At 39.2% G+C, this 20856-nt stretch overlaps 1 protein-coding gene across 1 annotated transcript; it reads right to left on the bottom strand.

Moving 5' to 3' along the window:
* Positions 1 to 548: 548 nt before the first annotated feature.
* Positions 549 to 20662, bottom strand: ECSCR (endothelial cell surface expressed chemotaxis and apoptosis regulator). Its single transcript, XM_060774123.2, has 7 exons — positions 20394 to 20662; positions 14543 to 14590; positions 12598 to 12714; positions 9835 to 9933; positions 5164 to 5200; positions 2890 to 2972; positions 549 to 1906 (listed from the first exon to the last, which is right to left on the bottom strand). The coding sequence occupies exons 1-7, from the start codon at positions 20449 to 20451 to the stop codon at positions 1872 to 1874; spliced, it is 477 nt and encodes a 158-aa protein (XP_060630106.2). The 5' UTR covers positions 20452 to 20662; the 3' UTR covers positions 549 to 1871.
* Between the last annotated feature and the right edge of the window lie 194 nt (positions 20663 to 20856).

Here is a 20856-nt window from a genome sequence, read left to right as displayed (position 1 = left end):
AACACCAAACGTCTTGCAGTGTCTCAAGTCACTTCTGACATGATTTTTTTTAAAGGAGGCAGTTGTTGGAATGTAACATAATAAATATAACCAGAAGGAATTAAATTACAGTAATGGATTAATTTCCCTTTTGGGATCTCCTCTCTGGCATTCCAATTTGAGCTGATACTTCTGTGTGCTGTTGGAGCAATCTCTTAATGCAGGAAGGATGCTACCACTAATATAACTCATGGACTATCATGACTTCATCAGGCAAAGATGGAGAGCAGGTAGAGCTGGACTTCAAGGACTGAGATATCAAAGTTTGTCAGAGTCCTACGCTCCTTCAGAGGTTGGTCTTACTCCCAATAATTCTGTAATGCTATCCTTGTAAAAAGAGGTGGCAGGAATTAAATATTTTCACCACAACAGTGAGTGACAGCCATTTGCTCCAAATCCAGGAAGTTCTGTCCTCATGCATCAGGGCATACAGGCCCTCTTTCTGACCCCAGTTCTAGAACTTGAATAGGAAGCATCATAATAGGATGAGCATAAAAATAAAGGACAGCTGAATAGCACCTATATTTTAATCTTGTTACAACTCTTCATGTTAAGAGTTTCTGAGAAGAACATAAACCATTTCACATCCACTCCTGATGTCCTGCAAGGGTGATGCTTACAATATGTAGATTAGAAAAGGGAAATGAGCTTATGCATAAAAATACAATACCTTTATATTCTTAAGACAGGTTTCTGTGTATTCTATTAAATGGAGAAGGAGATGTTAGAGGCAAGTTATTTGTCAAACGATGGGCCCGGTAACAGCTATCTAAGGCAAGGGTCCTCAAAAAATGTTAAACAGAGGGCCAGGTCACAGTCTCTCAAACTGTTGGAGGGCCAGATTATAATTTGAAAAACAACATGAATGAATTATTATGCACACTGCACATATCTTATTTGTAGTGCAAAAAACATTTAAAAGCAATACAATAATTAAAATGAACAATTTTAACAGATATAAACTTATTAGTATTTCAATGGGATGTGTGGGCCTGCTTTTGGCTGATGAGATAAGATTGTTGTTGTTGTGTGCTTTCAAGTTGTTTCAGACTTAGGTTGACCCTGAGCGAGGGCCGCATCCGGACCCCGGGCCATAGTTTGAAGATCCTTGTTGTGTGCTTTCAAGTCGTTTCAGACTTAGGTTGACCCTGAGAGAGGGCCACATCCAGCCCCCAGGCCTTAGTTTGAAGACCCCTGATCTAAGGTAAGGAAGTATCGCTTGAGGCATTTTTTTCAACAGGACTGATGGAAAGACTGACTTCCTCCAGTGTTGTGTTTGAATGTCTTTTAGATTGCAGCTCCCATCAGGTCAACCAGAAGTTTGAGATCATGAGTGTTGAAATCCAATACATCTGGAGGTTATTGGGTTGAGAAAGACTACATTGAAGACTACAGTGTCTCTCTGTCACCAAGGAATTTTTTGGAGTCAGAGAAAAGTGCCCATTATGGAGTGGCAGAAGACTCCCTCATTAAATGACCACCTATCTCATTCAGCAGCATTGCCTTGGGGAATGTTCCCAGGGAGCAACGGGCCAAGGATATGCATCTAACTCAGAGTCTTACCAGCAAAATAACTATAAGATACCACAATACTCTATGCTTTGCATACTGCAAGTGACTCTTATTAAAGGTTCAGGTATAAAAATGCTGGTAAACACCTCTGTCCATAATTCTTGGAGAGCCACCGCCAGTCAGAGTAATCAGTAGTAAACTTAGATTGACCAGAGTTTGCATTTATAAGGCAGTTTCTTGTGTCTCTATCCTAGGCAGAAACAATTAAATGCACCGCATCTTCCCACTACGATGAATAATGCAAGCTTTAAAATGTTTCCTTATTCTTCATATGTAACCAGTGACTTCATGGGATCTAGAAAAGCAAGAAAAAAAATAGCAGATATTTAGTGGTCTAAATCCAGAACACAAATTTACCTAGTTTTTATATTCTTGGACAGGTTTAGTTTTGCTGGGGAAATCAATCTTGTCTATAGTTGTACTTGAAGTGCACATTTTCATCCTTATGTTTTGGAGGAGATAGAGCAGTGGGTCCTCTTCTATTTGCTTTGCTAAGATATTAGATGACGTTTGGCTCCTCCCTTCCCTGTATTACTCCCATTCATGCTTACCATTATAAGGGCAACTGTGCTAAAATTTGTGTGCTTTCTTTATTCCTATTCCTTTCCCCTTTTGTATCATTTTACATTGTAAGACTCTAGGAAGTGACTTCTTGCTTAACCATTTTTTAAATCAATGTGCAGTCATCTACTATGTACAACATTTAGTCAGTTTAGCATTATAAATGACTAATACTTTGCTAGGCTTGAATACGGATATTGAGTTCAAGAAGCACACTTTTATGGACAAGATGATGAGAGATTCTAAGAAAGATTATTTATATATGCCCCTTAACTATGTAGTTATTTGACTTGACATCATGATTGATTACGCTTTTGATTTGGTTGATATGGCCATTTTAATATAGAACAAAAATGCTCAGAATGAAACATAGTGGTTACTTAGTCATAAACTTTCTTATACGTAGCACATTAAAAACTAACAAGTTTTATTTGACATTAATCTTTCGTTGACTACATCCCACTACTTTGGATATAAGATTACTCATTATTAAACATAGCATGACTTGTGTTGTACCATAAAAGATTATGAAAACTAACAACTAACTAAAAGCATATGTTCTGTATAGTGGAATTAACTTGCACACTGAGCACAATCCATTAGCTTTAACAGATTATTTGCCTTCCTGGCCTGTCTCTGGACTATTCATGCTGCAGAAGTCTGCTCTACAAATACTTGTACCCAATGCAGAAATCTCTTTTGTTTCCTGCTCTTTACCTTTGTTGTTACTTGTATTTAAGTCCTTCATGGAGACCAACAAGACATTCTTCATGCCAGCTGTTGTTTCTGCATCAGAGCAGCTGCCAAAAAAGAGAGGAAACATGGCACATTACTTGGATTACTTCACAACTAAATGTGTTCCTCCCTGTTGCAAACAGGTAAGAGAGAATACAAAGCCTGGGGATCATTTATTGGTGACTTGCTCTTTAAATTATTCCAATTATGTGATCAAAGCCCACATTACGATTCTGGCTCAGTTTACCTGTCTGAACGTATCTCCCCCTACCAACCGTCTAGGACAGGACCTTTCGAGCTTGGTGTGTCAAAATTTGCCAAAAACCTGAGCATAACTTGGGTGGAGTGTCACTTTGAGAAAAAAACCCCATAATTTTGCAATATTTATAGTTTAAATAAGAAAAATGTATAATCAATGCTGAGTTACGGAGTGAACAATGCTCAAACGTGCAGATGTTAAATGTGTAGAGCCTTTTACAAATTTAAGGATGGAATTAGATTGGCTCATAAGGTGTATTTCTCTGTAAGTGGCCGCATGCGTCTGCGTGTCATCAAAAATAGCCATGCGTGTCAGTGCTGACACACTGTCATAGGTTCACCATCACGGGTCTAGGACCTTAAGATCATCTGGGGAGGCCCTGCTCTCAGTCCCACCGCCATTACGGTTGTGTTTGGTGGGGACGAGAGACAGAGCCTTCTCCGTGGAGTTCCTCGGCTGTGGAACTCCCTCCCCAATGAGGTTAGATCTGCCCCCTCCCTCCTGACCTTCTGAAAGTTATGGGATCAGGTGTTCACAGAATAGTTTGTTTACTGGGAAAGATTTATTGGACTGGACTTGGACTGCTTTGGATGACGATTTTAATTCTGGTGATTGTAATCTGGCGAGTGGGTTCTTAATGCATATTTAGAATTATTTTAATTTTGTGAGTGTATTTATTATGTGTCCTATTATGTTTGGCATCAAATTGTTGCCGGTTTGGAAACCATTCTGAGTTCCTCTGCGAAGGTCGAGAAGGATGGGGTATAAATGTTTTAAATAAATAAATAATGTTTCTCTCAAAAGCTTTGAAGTGGCAAGGCCATTCAATGCTAAACAAGGTGGCCAATTGCAACATTCACCTCAAGCAGACAAGAGTTCTTTCTCTCACCCTGGATGTTCTACACATATATAAACCTCACTTGCCTAGTTTCCAACAGACCTCACACCTCTGAGGATGCCTGCGATAGATGTGGGTGAAACGTCAGGAGAGAATGCTTCTGGAACATGGCCACACAGCCTGGAAAACTCAGTGACCCAGCTTCTTACATACTTCCATATTAGGGGGGCAGCTCTTCTTTCTTCAAACCTAGTGTTTGAGGTTTATCTCAGGAACTTTGGGCGTTCATAATTTGTTTATAAGGAATATAGTTGGGCAGGCCACGTACTGAGACGTATACAATAATATGCTTTAGTAGTAACTAAGTTCCGTTCTTTCCATTTCTACATTCCCCCCTCACCATCTTATTTAACTAAAAAGCTAAAAGGATTCTCACATTTTACTTCAAGAACTTCTCTTTCTTAAAAAGCATGCAATTGTACATCCCCAATAGATAAATACCCTTCCTCACCCACCCACCAAATTCAGTGTCATGATAGGTGTTCAGCAGTTGAGGGCAGTATAGAAAAAGGAAACTTTATAGCTATCTTCAGAGCATATGTATATATTACCTCCCCCCCCCCCCTTGCCCCATTCCCCATGTATTGAAACCCCAAGTAACTATTACCCCCCTTACGAATCCTAGAAGATCCTGAAAACCAAAACTGTAGGAAGGAAAACAGCAATGGTGAGCGGCTGAAAAAGGCACTGAAATAAGCTGAATAAGGAAACGGGTAACAGGAGCAGCACAATTTATAACCAGTGCAGGCCTTAATGGGACTGGGGAGTCTTTTAAAGTTTGAAGTAATCCAAACATCTATGTAATCTTTGGGATATTCAATTTTGTTTTATCAGTCTACTTTCTCATTCAGAAAAATTACCTGTCACATTGGTATCAGTGGCTGCATAATGGAGAGAAAGGGAAGACTTTGGCTGTCAGTCCTAGTACACTAGTTGTGATTAATGTACATTCATGCAGTTATATAATCTTAGTCAAATTTTCTTTAGTCAACAATAGAACCTAGTTCAGAAACAATGTAGGAAAGCAAATGGAAACTGACATTAACAGCAGAATTATTTCATTCGTAACATGCACAAAAAATGCAAATAACATCATTACCTATAGGTTACTACTGGATGCTGAAGTTTCTTTTTATCTGCAAAGAAAAGAAAAGTCCATTATCTGTTTGCATTCTAAGCTGAAAATGTGTACAGATAAGCTCTATATAAACTGTCAGTGCTGTAGATTTTGTCTTAACTATGGATTTGTATTTTCTATCCAGAGTTCAACTGTCTAGTGATCACAGAGGATTGGCAGAATAGATTGAGAAGATGTGGATTGCCTTGGAGCTTGCATAATTATTTTACTTTTCAGCGAACGTATTACGTGTTCTTTGACGACATGCCTAGCTGTGCATTAGAGATCAGTTAGGCTGTAAAGTGGACATGTGGTGGTGCAATGATAACAAAACCCTACTACAAAAAAACAACAACCCATGAGCATCATATCTACTGAAACATGCAGAGCCTAGGCAGTCCTTTAGAGTTGGAAGAGACCACATGGCCCATCTAGTCCAACCCCCTGCCATGCGGGAAAAGCACAATCAGCATTGAATAGTGATTACAAATGAAAATTTGTGACAAAACATTTTTAGTTTTGTTTCTTGATTTTTTTTATCGTGTCAGGAATGATTTGAGAAACTCCAAGTTGTTTCCTGAAGACACCATTACTGTCATAGTATATGCTGCTATAGACATACAGCATGGTTTTTAACTCTGAATATGTTTTAATGGATTTTAACTGTGAATTTTAATACTGTTTATATTTAATTTTGTTGTAATGTTTAATATTTGCATATTTTAATATGTATGCTAATGTTTTAATGTTAAGGTGTAATAATAATAATAATAATAACAAGAAGAAGAAGAAGCCAGAATTGAAGAGTCGATGACAGATCCCAAATGAAAACTCTGCAAGGAAGCAGGTGAAACAATAGATCACATCCTCAGCTGCTGCAAGATTGCGCAGACAGACTACAAGCAGAAGCATAACACCGTTGCTCAGATGATTCATTTGAACTTGTGCCACAAATACCATCTGCCTGCAACAAAGAACTGGTGGGATCACAAGCCTGAAAATGTTACAGAAAATGAACACATCACACTACTCTGGGACTTCCACATTCAGACAGACAGAGTTTTGGAGCACAACACTCCTGACCTCACAATCGTGTTAAAAAACAAAGTATGGATTATCGATGTTGCAATCCAACGTGACAGCAGGATTGAAGAGAAACAACTGGAAAAGCTGATACGATATGAGCATTTAAAGACCGAACTGCAAAGACTCTGGCACAAGCCAGTAAAGGTGGTCCCAGTGGTGATAGGCACACTGGGTGCAGTGCCTAAAGACCTTGGACTGCACTTAAACACAATCGGCGCTGAAAAGATTACCATCTGTTAGCTGCAGAAGGCCACCTTACTGGGATCTGCGCGCATTATTCACCGATACATCACACAGTCCCTAGACACTTGGGAAGTGTCCGATATGTGATCCAATACAACAGCAAGCAGAGTGATATTGTCTGCTGTGGACTCATGTTGTTGTGTTTCAAATAACAACAACAACAACAATAATTTGCCTTTTTCTGGAAAACTGTACATGACACAGACATAATAAATACATAGTTGTGTTCAGTGTGTTAAATCTACTTGGTTTACCCAAAATTGGAGAGGAAACAAAACATTCCCAAAAATGTGTTGACCAGTGTAATTGGCCATTAAACACCAAGTCAATACCTAGTTGCATTTTCAGAGAGAACAGAATGTGCCGAAAAACATTCCTCGCAGTTCAAAAGAAACTTCCTCAGGAAGGAAACTAATCAATTTGGAGTTTATACCTTAGGGATCCTTAAATGTGAAAGAGTCAAATTTTGACATGTTAGAGAAATGTATGGTCAACCACAAATCAAAGTAGCCCCCACTAAGCATTTCTCGTGGAAACAAACAACAATTGAATTAGAAACTAAAAAGAAATAGAGATAATTATTTGTATCCTTTGTATTTTGGGTTTAGTGTAGAAGGTAAATCACAGTAACATAAAAGTTTGTATTATGCACCTTTTTTTAAAAAGAACTAGAAACAGAGAGGATTTAAATCAGGATTTTATCTGAAATGTTTTTAAATGTAAGCTTGCATAGACTGCCTTTATCAGAAATAAAAATGAAATATAGCCTATCATTTTCAAATCCCAAGTTATTGCTGATTTAGATTGCTAGATTCTGCTCAAAGTACATTAGAAAAAGACAAGGATCTAAATATGTATTTAGAGACTAAATTTGACCCTGAGGAGAAGAAAAATGATATAAGGTAAGAAAAAATGATGGCAATTCTTAACGATGGCATGTTAAGGAAATGTATTTAGGAATCAATTAAATTTGAGAATAAGGAACTGTTAATGGATTGGATTAATTCTCAATTAACAAATTCTAGATTTATTTATTTTGCTTATTTATTTATTTTTATGCAACCTTTCTCCTGATATAGGAACTCAATGCAATGAATAATAATGGAAAGCAATACTCAAAACAAAATACTGATAGAGCAAAACATAAGTGTAACTTTAAACACTTTATGATATCAAAAGCATTCACATTGAAATATTAAAATGTATTAAAACTTTATCTCTACCTTACAATCTCAATCTGTCTATACAAGATGTGAGAAAAGAGCACACACTACTACATTACACAGAAAGATACATAAGGTGGAATTAAAAATCAGTTGTAATAAACTCTAATGGATTATATTATATAACCAAATTTGGAAAAAAATGTTCCTGGTTTGAAAGTGCTATTTCCTGTTTGATTAGGTGGTAGTTACTTTAAAGGGAGTTGTTATACTCCGAAAACTTTGTTTTTGTGGCTGCCACAAACTATGTTAAATTGGTTGAAACTCTATGAGATACCATTGAAAAATTATAGCAAAATATGCTGCAGGATGTCCTACAAAAAACATGTTTCTGCAATTTAATAACCTTTTTTCCATGTTTTAATCATAGGACCAATTTATTTTATTTATTTTGTATCAAAAGCATTGCATAAATTAGTTAAAACTGATAAAAATAGAAGGAGCACAGGCGACTAAATATCTTTTGACCAAAAACGGGCAACAGCAATGGCATTGCCTGTAGTCTCCAACAATTCTTCCTCTGTACATGAGGCAGGGCATAGTGGACAAGCATATGGAGTTGTCTGTTCTGCTCCACAGTCACACATAGAACCAATTAAGAAATGACATTTATAACCCAGACACAAAAATAATGTTACATAGAGTTATCAGTGGTTTGAATAGCCAGTAGAGACGTTAAAGAGGAGGAGGAGAATGGGGTAATAGAACATGGAGATAGGAGAGATTGAAAATGTGGAGGGAAACATCAGTGGGGAGAAACTGGCATCTTTTAGAAAATATGTCTGATCAGAACAAACTAAAGCAGATTCGGGTTGTTGCCCCTCTCAAAATAAGACTATGGTTGACTTACGAAAACTATGAAGACTGAAAAAGAAACACAATACAGAACTTTGAAGAATGCCAGAAGTGAAATTAATAGAAGAGGAAGGATGCGAATAGATACCAAAAGAATGGTCAGAGAGCCATGGTAGACGTTGGATTCAGTACATCTTTGCATCTAGTCTTCCTGGCATGTACGTGTAAATAACAGCTGAGTCTAGAATCACAGCAAATAGGTAGAGAAGTTTAACATATTGTTCCTCTGCTGAAAATTACTCCTCTGTATCTGCTAAAGGTAAAGGTTTTACCCTGAATTGTTGTAGGTTATTTCAGGCTATATGGCCATTTTCTAGAGGCATTCTAGAACATGGCCATATAGCCCGAAAAATGGCCATATAGTCCGAAAAAAACCTACAACAACTCAGTGATTCCGGCCATGAAAGCCTTTGACAATACGTTTTCCCCTGACATTTCTAAGCCGAAGAGCCAGTGTTGTCCGTAGACACCTCCAACGCCATGTGGCCAGCATGACTGCATGGAGCACTGTTATATATCTGCTGTTTATAGTGAAAAGAAAGCTTCAAGACTTCAGATAGATAAAACAGAACATTGAAATGACTACAGTATGAGCCCTATACCTACAGGACTGATATCCATGGTTTCACCTACCTGCATTCAACAAAATATGTCCTTTTTAAGGAATTTTCTGTGGTGTGTTTATACCAGAAGTCACCCAGGAATATCTAGAAAATTCCCTGATAGGATACCTGTCTAGGAATTTTGGGATGACTATGATACCTTCCTGGGGAAGTCATTCACTTCAGTAGTGTTTGCTCTTAGCCATGGCTTCCTGTTTCCACTGTATGTTTTGAAACATATTACTCACAGATATGGGGGTCATTTCAAAGGGTCTGAAAACAAGAGGGGAATCAAAATTCTTAAGTATTATGGGAAACAAAAAATGTGGTGGAAGAGCTGAGAATGTACAAGTTTATAATTTCAGCATGAATTGACTATATTCAAAACTCAATGTAGAAAGCAAGAATGGCATATTGGCAAACGATGCTGATTTGCTAAAGTTATGCACTCCACAATAAGGATGACATAAAAGGACACTGAGCAGGCATTAATGTCAAAATCAAAGTAAATAACCTTTCTGAAATAAGTGATGGTTATGGTAAACAACAGCAAGGCTGACATTAAATGGATAAATTAAATGGACAATCAGATATCCCTAGAGTCATTTCAGTACTCTGAAACAGCAGTAAATTTTAGTAAATACCTTTTGTATCTTTGCAGTGATGGCACTTGAATCTTAAGCTGACCACACAGACCAGGATGAGCACGATCACCACCAAAATGACTATGAAGCTGATGACACCTGAGTAATGGGTGAGAAACAACAACTACAATCATCACTACCCCTAGTTTTATCTTTAATATCTCTTGGGGTGCTTCCAGACAGGGCCTATATCCCAGGATCTTATCCCAGGTTTTCTGTTTATCCCATATTATCTGGCAGTGCAGACTCATATAATCCAGTTTAAAGCAGAAAACCTGGGGTCAGATCCTAGGATATAGGGCCTGTCTGAAAGAGCTCTTGGTTTCAGTTATAGCAGAGGGGCAGGAATGCAAATTGTGATCATAAACCCACACTGCCAAGCTAAGGAAAGTACAATCCAAGGTGAACAGCAGCTTCACAAACCATGATTGTGGTTGTCCACTTTTGAGAGACCCCATTTCTGCAGATTCAGCTCTCGAATTCTTGTATACAAACTAAAGAAGAGTAGACCTCCATGAACTATACAATGTGTAGATTTTGGAATATTACACTGATTTCTACTATTCCTAATTTCAATTAAAATAGACACACCAGATATCCAGAAATGCTCTTAAGTCATAGCAACATGTGCTTGCAAATAAATTAAGCAGACAGTTGGGGGGGGGGGGGGGGTTGCTCTGCTGATAACGCGACAACATCATCTTCTATAGCACTGAAAGCTCATCAGGTTGTCATGATATCTTCATAACAAAAGGTCAATTTGCCTTTTAACTGCCACAGTTGTCATTGCACCATATTGTGATAAGTCATTAAATGGTAGTGATGTCTGTGGTGTGTATATATTTCTTGAGTACTTCATCTTTTTGGACCTTATTATTATTATTATTATTATTATTATTATTATTATTATTGCCCCGCTTTATCTTCCCCAAGGGGACTCGAAGTGACTTATCATAAAAATGTTAGCACAGCATCTAAAATATACAAATATAAAAACAGAATGAAACATAAACAGTATTAAAAGATTCACAATTAAAACCATTCAAACATATTTGATGCATATTCATGTAAGTTTTCCCCTATTTCCTCTCCATTTACACATGCTGCCAAAACAGAGTCCTGCGGAGGCCATCCCATGATGCATGGCGAAGTGTTACCTGATTTCTGATTGATGAGGGGAAAAGTGGGAAGAAGATGGAGAAATGACATAGGATGGCTGGCCATACCCAGAAATGGACCATCTGGGGTAAGATGAGTCCCTACTCTTCCAAACTCTTTCCCTCGCTTCTCTTCTGCCTGTGAGATAACGTCCTAAGTCTACACGTTCAATGAGACATTTAATGAGATTTAATGAATGCAGGATATTTATATAACAACATAGATGCTTTTTTACTTAAATTTTTCAGGGATTCAAATCGCAAGGAAAGCCTACACACAAAAAGCTGAATATAAAATATATCTTTTTTGGTGAAGGACAGAACAGATATATAGCATAGTATCTTAACATTAGTGAAAATGGGTGTTGCCCTAAACATATTCATCCAAAAAGAAATCCCACTGAGTTCTCCAAGGTGGACTTCTAGGCAAATAGTCACAGGATTGGAGGTTTAGAGCATCTTGTAGGAAGGTATGATAACACAATGGTGTTCTAATATTTGTTCATAAATATGACAAATACAGAAATCTGAGGTCAAAATCATAGTACACTGTTACAGCATTATTATTCCATTCCAACTAGACCTCACAAAAGGCCACAATTCCACATGAGTCAGCCAAAGCACTTAAAGTAGAATGGTAGCGCAATGATAAGATTGACATGACTCTTGCTGGGCACAAAATTCTATCTTTTGCACACCATTACTGACATACTGTTCTTTATAATGGGTCAATATAATTCTGTATCCATGGGTAACACATTCCAAAAAAACCAATAGACACATGAAACAGTGGGTAATAATGAACCCTATAGTTTGACTATTTGAGCCAGAAGCATAACAAAATTACATTGGAGGATCAGAGAGGTCCATACATAGAGGATGGGAAAATATTGGGGGGGGGGGGGGAGCATGGTTGAGAGAAATCATTGATGTCAAACTCATGGTTAAGGAGGCCATACTGTAATGTCATAATTATGATTTCCATCTGGTCCAAATGTTTAAAACATAGTGTTTTTTATTGGTCTGGAAACATAAGCACAAACAAATGGGAAGGTAGCTGTAGACTTCTTCAGACTGTCCATACAAGTTCCTCCAACTTCTGAAAAAGTCACATAGAAGGTCTGGAGTGCCTGCTGAAAGGTAGTACATGGACAGGGAAGGATTATCTCTCCACCTGAGTCTTCTCAGAGCAGAAACCTTCCATCCACGAAAGGCAGATACTTTATAATCATTACCTTTAATTGTGCTGTCCACTGTGATTCCCATCACTTCTGTAATGAAATGTCTAATTATAATGTATGTTTTAAATATGTTTATTAATGTTATGACATGATAAGTGCAGGCCAGCATTTACTGTGGCTGCTTAGCTGATGCGTTGCCATAGTGACGGAGCCTGTTGCAGGAATGTAGGATGGGTCTATAAACCATCCTTTCTTTTCCTCAGCCTCAGTTATGATTGACATTTTGTGTTCTAATTGCTTGTCAGTTTCAACTTTAGAGTCTTATGGGATGTTTATGTCACAAATATTTTTTTGTACCAAACATTTCCAAAAGTGTGGTATCCGTCATTATAAGTATGACATCTCATTCTGATGTTTCTACTTACCAGTTGCTGCCACTGATAAGGCTGCCGATTCTGTCGGGGAAGGGGGACTAAGGAAATCCATCTTTGCATCCAGGGATCGGGTTTTGAGAGTCACCAATGTGGATGTACCTGTGGAAACTAAGAAGAAGAGGATGTGTAAAATCTTGACCGATACGAAAAGTCAGTCACTCGTAGCCGGATTGCTGGGAGACACCTTTTTTTTTACCAAAGCAGAGGAGAGAATGGGCATCTTACTTGGACAGCAGCTGACGAAGGAGTGCTAGCAAGCAGGCCTGTAGCGAGGGGGTGGTTTTAGGGGTTCAAACCACCCCCCCCCCGAAATGTTTCAGTTTTTTTTAAAAAACTGGTTTACTCATGAATTTTAACTGGTTAACCAAATCCCCATGCTAAGTCTATGACATGCAAAAAATTAAGAGTCCCTCCAGAACTGTAAGCACTATCTCAAGCAAATATGGACAATTTAGTCACACTGTCGTTACTTGCAGCAATAGCCGATGTAGTGAAGCAACCAAGTTGGGTGTGTGTGTTGAATGCTCTCATTAAGGAGGCCAGACTTGGTGGAGGTGGTTGACAGGGGTGGAGCTGTAGGCTATTGAAGGCTGGTCTGCCCCCTGCTGTGCTCTTTGCTTCAGCTTGAGCTAGGAGGCAGGTTTCAACCCCCGCCCCTGAAATTTTTAACCCTCCCCGAAAGTTTCAACCTTCCCCCCCCCCCCCCGAAATTTTCACACACACACACCCCCCCGGCCGAAATTGTCAACCCTCCCCGAAATTTTTTTCTGGCTACGGCCCTGCTAGCAAGCATGTGGGAGAACCAAGCTAACATGGACACGGCATAGCATATTTTTTCTGCAGCTTCTCAGCTGCTCCAGTTCACATGTATTTTGACCTTAAAGTGTGTTTTGAAATTTTGAACATTGAAGTTATGGAGATGACAAGCTATGAGATCTTTTGAGTAGTATTTCCGATAGCTGTCCTTTGTCTCAATGCTGGTCTGTAGCCTAGAAATGTGGTAAGGGTAGTAGTCTAGTTTGTTTCTGTATTTGAAACAGAAGAGAACACTATTTGTCCATCATTTCAGGCATCAAAGCATGCTGCCTTAAGCCATTGAGAGTCAGATTATAAATTAATAAAAATTCTTGGTGTTTACTTATTTTGGTTATCATTTCTCTTATTCCCCTGCAATATTTTCAATTTGCTCAACATCACAGGTTTTGGTGCACTTGTTTCATCCATCATAGAACAAGAATAAAGAAGGCTATCCAGAATGTAACTGCGATGGAACAAATAACAGACTATATCTGACCCACCAAAATGGGTTCATATTCTCTGCCACACATAAATCAATCAGCAGTCCTTTTTGGACACACAAAAACATTTATTTCCATCCGGTGCTTAGTCAATTGCATATTATGCATACTCATAGGCATGCAGAGATGAGAGATGATGTAAGAGCACTTTCCTACCAAAGTATCTGCCAATTGGGAAAGTCCTATAAATTTGTACTGCATTTTTAGACAGGAAAGGGAAGACTAAGGATAAAATACATTTTCATTCTGTTTCTTGGAGCCCCCGGTGATGCAATGGGTTAAACACTTGTGCGGGCAGGACTGCTGATCAACAGGTTAGCGGTTTGAATCCGGGGAGAGCGTGGATGAGCTCCCTCTGTCAGCTCCATCTCCCCATGCAGGGACATGAGAGAAGCCTCCCACACTGATGATAAAACATCAAACATCTTGGCGTCCCCTGGGCAACATCTTTGCAGCCAGCCAATGCTCTCACACCAGAAGCAACTTGCAGTTTCTCAAGTCGCTCCTGACACAGAAAAAAAAACACCGTTCTTTCACAGTACTCTAAACAGAAGCACACAACAGTTTTCTTTTTTTTTTTTTCAAGAACATATTTTAAAAGATAATGCTATCTACTTAAAAATATCAGAGTGTTTTACCTGCCAGAGATGGAAGTGCAATGCTTTCGTTTTCCATAAGCTCAGAACCTATAAACAAAGTTTGAATATACAAAAGCTGTTAGAAACTATTGCTCTTTTAATTTGTCTGAAATTTTGTTATTTTCCCTAAATTGTCCTCTAACTAAAGTAAAGATTATGTCATCTGATCACATTTAGCTGCTCCCCATCTAACTGCCCTCCGCTATAATTTCCAATGGTCCACTCCATTTGCAGCTAACTCTCCATTTAGTTCTTTCACCAGTATTGACAATCTGCTTTTGCCTCCATTTCACATGCATCTCTTGTAGTACTTTCAAAATATTTTATCAAGGTAGCAGATTTTAGAGGGAAAAAAGTTCATTAATTTTTAAAAAAAAAGTTTTTACTAGCTTTTCCTCTAGTGTTGTTGAGCTTGATAGATTGCTTAATTAATCCTGAAGTAATCCCCACTTTTCAACACATTTATTGTTTTAGGTTATGAGAAAATGTTAAGGAAAGGGGTGGACCATTCTCTGCTAGATACATTAAGACAAAAGTCTTCAGGAGATTAAGCGTAATACAATTGAATGGTAAGAAAGAGAAATGATAAGAGGATAAAGTGGTGCATGGGGATAATTTGTTAGTTTTGCAGAAGTATCTCAGACAGCAATGGCATTTTTCCAAATGTGAGGTCTTTTAGGGCTTAAAGCTAGTGCTCCCAATCTTCTTGACTGATCCGTGCAAAAGTTGTTAGAGGCACGCTGTGTGGAAGAAGGGCACTATGACTCTCTCAAATTCTTCACTACCTCTTTTGTTACTAATTTTGTTTTCTGGTTTTGTAGATTATGTCAGCCACCCTTTTCCCTCACAAAGAGATTTGGGTAACAAACTCTTTGATTTTAGCTCACTACTATCTTTGTGACCGTATCTTCTATGAACCAGCGTGGGCTCTGAAATTTGCCGGGTAGGCCCCTCGCTTGGTCCCACCACTGTCTCAAATACGGTTGGTGGGAACGAGAGAGAGGGTCTTCTCAGTGGTGGCTCCCTGCTCTGGAATGCCCTCCCTAGAGAGATTAAGTAACCCCCCTCTCTTCAAGCCCTCTGATCCAGCCTAAAAACATGGCTTGTAAAACAAGCCTTTGATCTTGGGTAGATTTTAAGGGTTTGTCTGAGGACTTGGCAGCTTCACTTTGACACTGGGTTTGTTAATTGAAAACAATCAGTTTTATCTGCAGTTATGGCAGTGTTTTATGAATGTGAACTGTTAATTTTATTATGTGATATGTTATGGATGTCTTTTCATGTTTTTATTGCTGTCTATGTAATTGTTTTTATTTTATGTGCAGCACTTTGGGGTGCTTGTTAACTGCCCCAAGTCCCTTCGGGGAGATGGTGGTGGCGGGGCATAAATAAATATATTATTATTATTATTATTATTATTATTATTATTAGATTAAGAACATCATAGAGTGGGAGACAGAGGACTCAAGTACACTGACCAGTAAGATAAGTTCTGAACTAGTTTGGCAGAAACCAGGAAGGCGATACATTGCCCACAAAAGATGGCGTCAAACTGGTTCCAGAAACCACAGAATCCTTTTTCCATTTCAGAGTGAAATGCAAACCAGAGCTCTAGAGGCATATGAAATAGAAACAAGAAGGGAAAATGACAGCAGTACAGGTGATCAATTGCCTGTCGGGGTGGGGGGTGGGGTGGGGGGCATCAGTTGGCTTTCTGCTGTTCAGCCATATCTTTAGGACATTTGATTTTTGGCAGTTACAAAGAGCCTTGGCACAATGGGTGTCTACAATGCACTTCACATTGTGTGGAAGCTATTTTGCTGTGCAATGTGGATTAGATTTTTCTCCTGCTGCAGTGCATTCAGGGCTTATTTTGGACTTTTCTCGTGACTTCTTTGGCAGGAAGCATTGCTTAGGCACCACCATTGAAGTTAGTTTCAAATTGCACAATATGGTTAGTATTGATGACCCCAGAGGGAGAGAAACTAACTAACTTCACTTCATTTGGTTTGGGTAATATATGTCTGCTTAATGTGTTGTTGAAGGCTTTCATGGCCGGAATCACAGTTGCTGTAAGTTTTCCAGGCTGTATGGCTATGTTCCAGAAGCATTCTCTCCTGACGTTTCACCCACATCTATGAGATTGTGAGGTCTTCTGGAACATGGCCATACAGCCCAGAAAACACACAGCAACCTTATGTCTGCTTAGTCTGCTCTTCCAAAATTAAACACTTAACAGCATCAGCCTTCCAATTTATTGATCTGGTGTTAACTATGAGTAGCTTAATGCTAAATGGGCCGATGACATGGCAGTAGGGATGCCTTGATTTGAAGAAGACCCAGAATGTTACATCAGTTGTGCTGCACTAGGAGAACTAGACATAAATCCCATGAAGCTTATTAGCCGACTTGGAGGCAATCGCTATCACCCAACATAGCCTATTATTGTAGGGATAAAATAGTTGGAACTATATATGGTGTTCCCTGATCCTCTTAAAAGAAAGATAAGAAACAAATAACATTTTCTCTCGTTTGTCTTGGCTTTCTCCACCTCTGTGTTCCCCCTAACTCCATATACCATACATTCCCCACTCCTTCCCTCCCTCTGTCCATCAAATAGGTTTTTGCTGTAACTTCCAAGAAATAATACAGCTATAATAACATGGCAGTAAATGAGGAGGAAAGAGGCAACCCATTTACATTGAACATGTGAACAAAAAAGAAGTTGTTAAAAAAAAAAAAGCTTTCCCCAAAGGTGCTGCTGGGTTCCTAGTCCAATGGCTAGATGTCTCCCGGGGGGAATTGAGCCAAATAGGTTCTGTGCCTTTCTCCTAGGAAATTGCAATGACCGTTCCTGGATTAACCTCTCTTCAGATCTGTTAGCGCTTTTTTCTCCTAAAAATTGTATGGTCTGATTGTCGATATTCCTTGATATTAAGTTATAATTCCTAAATTTAGGAAGACTTCCCCAACTCACTACAGAGGCTGAATGAGAAATTAAATGCAAGTATGTTTACGGGAATATGGGCTCAAGAGAGAGGAGGTGTTTTTTTTTTTCCGTGTCAGGAGTGACTTGAGAAACTGCAAGTCATTTCTGATGTGAGAGAATTAGCCGTCTGCAAGGATGTTGCCCAGGGGATGCCTGGACGTTTGATGTGTTCCCATGTCCTCGCATGGGGAGCTAGAGATGATAGATGGGAGCTCACCCCACTCCCTTGATTTGAACCGCCAACCTCCTCTCCCTCCCGCCACCATCCCAAGCGTGGTTGGTGGGGATGAGGAGAGGGCCTACTTGGTGGTGGCCCCCCACCTTTGGAACATCCTTCTCAGAGAGATAACATAGGCCCCGTCACCATGCTCCTTCGGCAGGGACCGGAAGACTTGATGGTTCCAGCAGGCCTTTGAAAAGGATTAACCCCAGGCCCTACCCTGCTCATCAGTTAGGACCCTGTTCTGCACTTTACCCACTTCCCCGGTCCTTTGCCATCTCATAGTACTAGCCCTGGTCTAGACCTTTTATAGCTGTCCAGTAGGCCTTTGGAAGTGAGTAGCCCCAGGCCCCACCCTGGCAATTAGTCAGGACCCAGCTCTGCACTTTACCACTCCCTCAGCCCTATACTACGTCATTGCTCTAGCCCTGGCCCAGCCCTTTCATAACTGTCTAGGGTCACTTCGAAATTCTGGCCATTGGTTGTTTAATTTGGCACGATGAAATAGTTCTAGAACTGTTTTTTAAATGTATATAATTGCTTTAATAGTAGTATGTTTATGTTTTTAATGGCTACTCTGTACATTCTGTGTTGGTAATTGAATGCTTTACCTATGTGGAAACTGCCCTGAGTCCCCTAGGGAAGATAGTATACAAATAAAGTTGTTATTATTATCATTATCATTATCATTATCATTATTATTATTATTATTATTATTATTATTATTAACACAACACGATGGGTCTATAGCAAACAAGATCACTCTGCCAACTGTTGCACTGGATCACACGTCGGACACTTCCCAAGAGTCTAGGACCGTGTGCTGTATCAGCGAATAATGCGTGCAGATCCCAGTAAGGTTCATATCATGTCAGCTTTTCCAGTTGTTTCTCTTCAATCCTGCTGTCACCTGGGATTGCAACATCAACGATCCATACTTTGTTTTTTAACACGATTGTGAGGTCAGGAGTATTGTGCTCCAAAACTCTTGTCTGTCTCATTTCGGAAGTCCCAGAGGAGTTTGACATGTTCATTTTCTGTAACTTTTTCAGGCTTGTGATCCCACCAGTTATTTGTTGCAGGCAGATGGTATTTGTGGCACAAGTTCCAATGAATCATCTGAGCAATGATGTTATGCCTCTGCTTGTAGTCTGTCTGTGCGATCTTCTTGCAGCAGCTGAGGATATGATCTATTGTTTCATCTGCTTCCTTGCAGAGTCTACACTTGGGATCTGTCAATTCTTGCTTTGATGGCATTTGTTGTTATTATTATTATTATTATTATTATTATTATTATTGGAGCCCTCGGTGGCGCAGTGCGTTCAAGCGCTGAGCTACTGAACTTGATAACCAAAAGTTGCAGATTCGAATCCGGGGAGCGGCGTGAGCTCCTGCTCTTAGCCCCAGCTTCTGCCAACCTAGCAGTTCAAAAACATGCAAATGTGAGTAGATCAATAGGTACCGCTCTGGTGGAAAGGTAACGGTGCTCCATGCAGTCGTGCTGGCCATATGACTTTGGAGGTATCTACAGACAACGCCGGCTCTTCAACTTAGAAATGGAGATGAGCACCAACTCCCAGAGTTGGACACGACTGAACTTAACTGAACCTTTACCTATTGTTGTTGTTTTTGTTGTTAACCTGTCGGTCACCAAGTTTAGCTAGCACAAGAGTTTAACTCATTGTGCCTCCGGGGGTTCCAGAGGAAGTGGTAATTTCAGGAGTTGCAATGTGAATTAAGACTGGACTTAGATTCTGGGAAGTTCTTTTTTATAACAAAGGCTGCATATATCAGAGCTTGCTTTCTGACAGTATGTGCTTTGACTATGGAATCCTAAAATCATTGAGTTGGAAGAGACCAGATGGGACATATAGTACAACCTCCTGCCATGCAGGAAAAGCACAATCAAAGTATTCCTGACAGATGGCCATCCAGCCTCATCAATATAGCCTGATTATAGAGAAAAAGAAGGCATTGTTTATGTCATACGACAAGTTATTATGTTTGCACTCAGCTTAATGTATACTTTCAAAAATGATTAAGAAGGCTGTTGCTTCCCATGTATTTTATTTATTCAGCTGTTTTTTCATTAGCAGTGATATCACTTTTCCTTCCATGGACAATGAAATGTGTTTGCTGTGATATCATCACATTGCTAAAACAAACGTTCCTTTGTAGCCAGTGTTGACGGTATATTGTTTATATAAAGAGAGCCATAGTAGTTAATCTGTAATCCTCAAGTATTAAAATCTATTTATAGCACAACACACCACCAAGAAACATCTGGATTTGCAGCATTTTACAGTCCGATTTGTCAAAAGCTCTACTTCTCTTTCATTAACTGTAAACTGCAAATGCCAGATTTGCTCGGACACTAAAGGCTTCTTTGGTTTGCTGCGTGATATGACCTTCCTTTATACTGAATGACAGCATAGGTGCATCTAATCCAACAATGTCTGGCCAGCTTTCAAGGTTTCCAGTATAAAGAAGACTTTCCCAGTCCATCTATTCGAAAATATCTCATTGACCCCACCCCCACCCCCCAAGTTTCTACCAATTGGTCAACACCAAGTTTATCAGTAACACAGTAGGAACTTAAATCTCAGTAAAAACAGTTACAATTAAGTGATAAAGAACCTTACCTTGAAGAAAAATGAAGTGATAAATCCACAAAAGCACCAGGATTTTCACAGTAGTCATGGTGTTTCCCACTCACCACTTCTCAGAGCCTGCAGTTCTCTTCATTCAGTGATGAGAAAAAGCCAGGAGAAAAGTTTTCCTGCATGTGTTGATTGTCTTGGGGCTTCCTGTTGAATAATGGAAGGAAACAGTCTGAATCAACAGGGCGAACGACTCCATGGAATTCTTCTTGCGGCAGTCTAGTTTCAGAGGAAATGAAACAGAATTTACTACAGCTGTTACCAGACTCTGATGCTTAACTAACGGGAAACCTGTGGGAAATCAAAATAGTCGGACTGAAGAATAATTCCTAACATTATTATTACTGTTGTTGTTGTTGTTGTTATTGTTGTTGTTGTGGTTATTTGAAACACAACAAGATTAATACATAACAAAAAAGATCACTATGCTGGTTGGTATATTGGA

The sequence above is a fragment of the Anolis sagrei genome, chromosome 4 (assembly GCF_037176765.1).
Source record: "Anolis sagrei isolate rAnoSag1 chromosome 4, rAnoSag1.mat, whole genome shotgun sequence".
Taxonomy (NCBI): domain Eukaryota; kingdom Metazoa; phylum Chordata; class Lepidosauria; order Squamata; family Dactyloidae; genus Anolis; species Anolis sagrei.
Note: the sequence above shows the minus strand (reverse complement) of the source record. Positions and strands in the feature narration are given on the sequence as shown.

Bases quoted from the DNA above. Each gene is read 5' to 3' on its own strand.
- ECSCR (XM_060774123.2), bottom strand. From the start codon at position 20,451: ATGACTACTGTGAAAATCCTGGTGCTTTTGTGGATTTATCACTTCATT. The intron at 9,934-12,597 runs GTAAGTAGAAAC...CCCATTACTCAG, and splicing joins CTTATCAGTGGCAGCAACTG to GTGTCATCAGCTTCATAGTC. The intron at 1,907-2,889 runs GTAAAGAGCAGG...TTGCTTTTCTAG, and splicing joins AAATACAAGTAACAACAAAG to ATCCCATGAAGTCACTGGTT.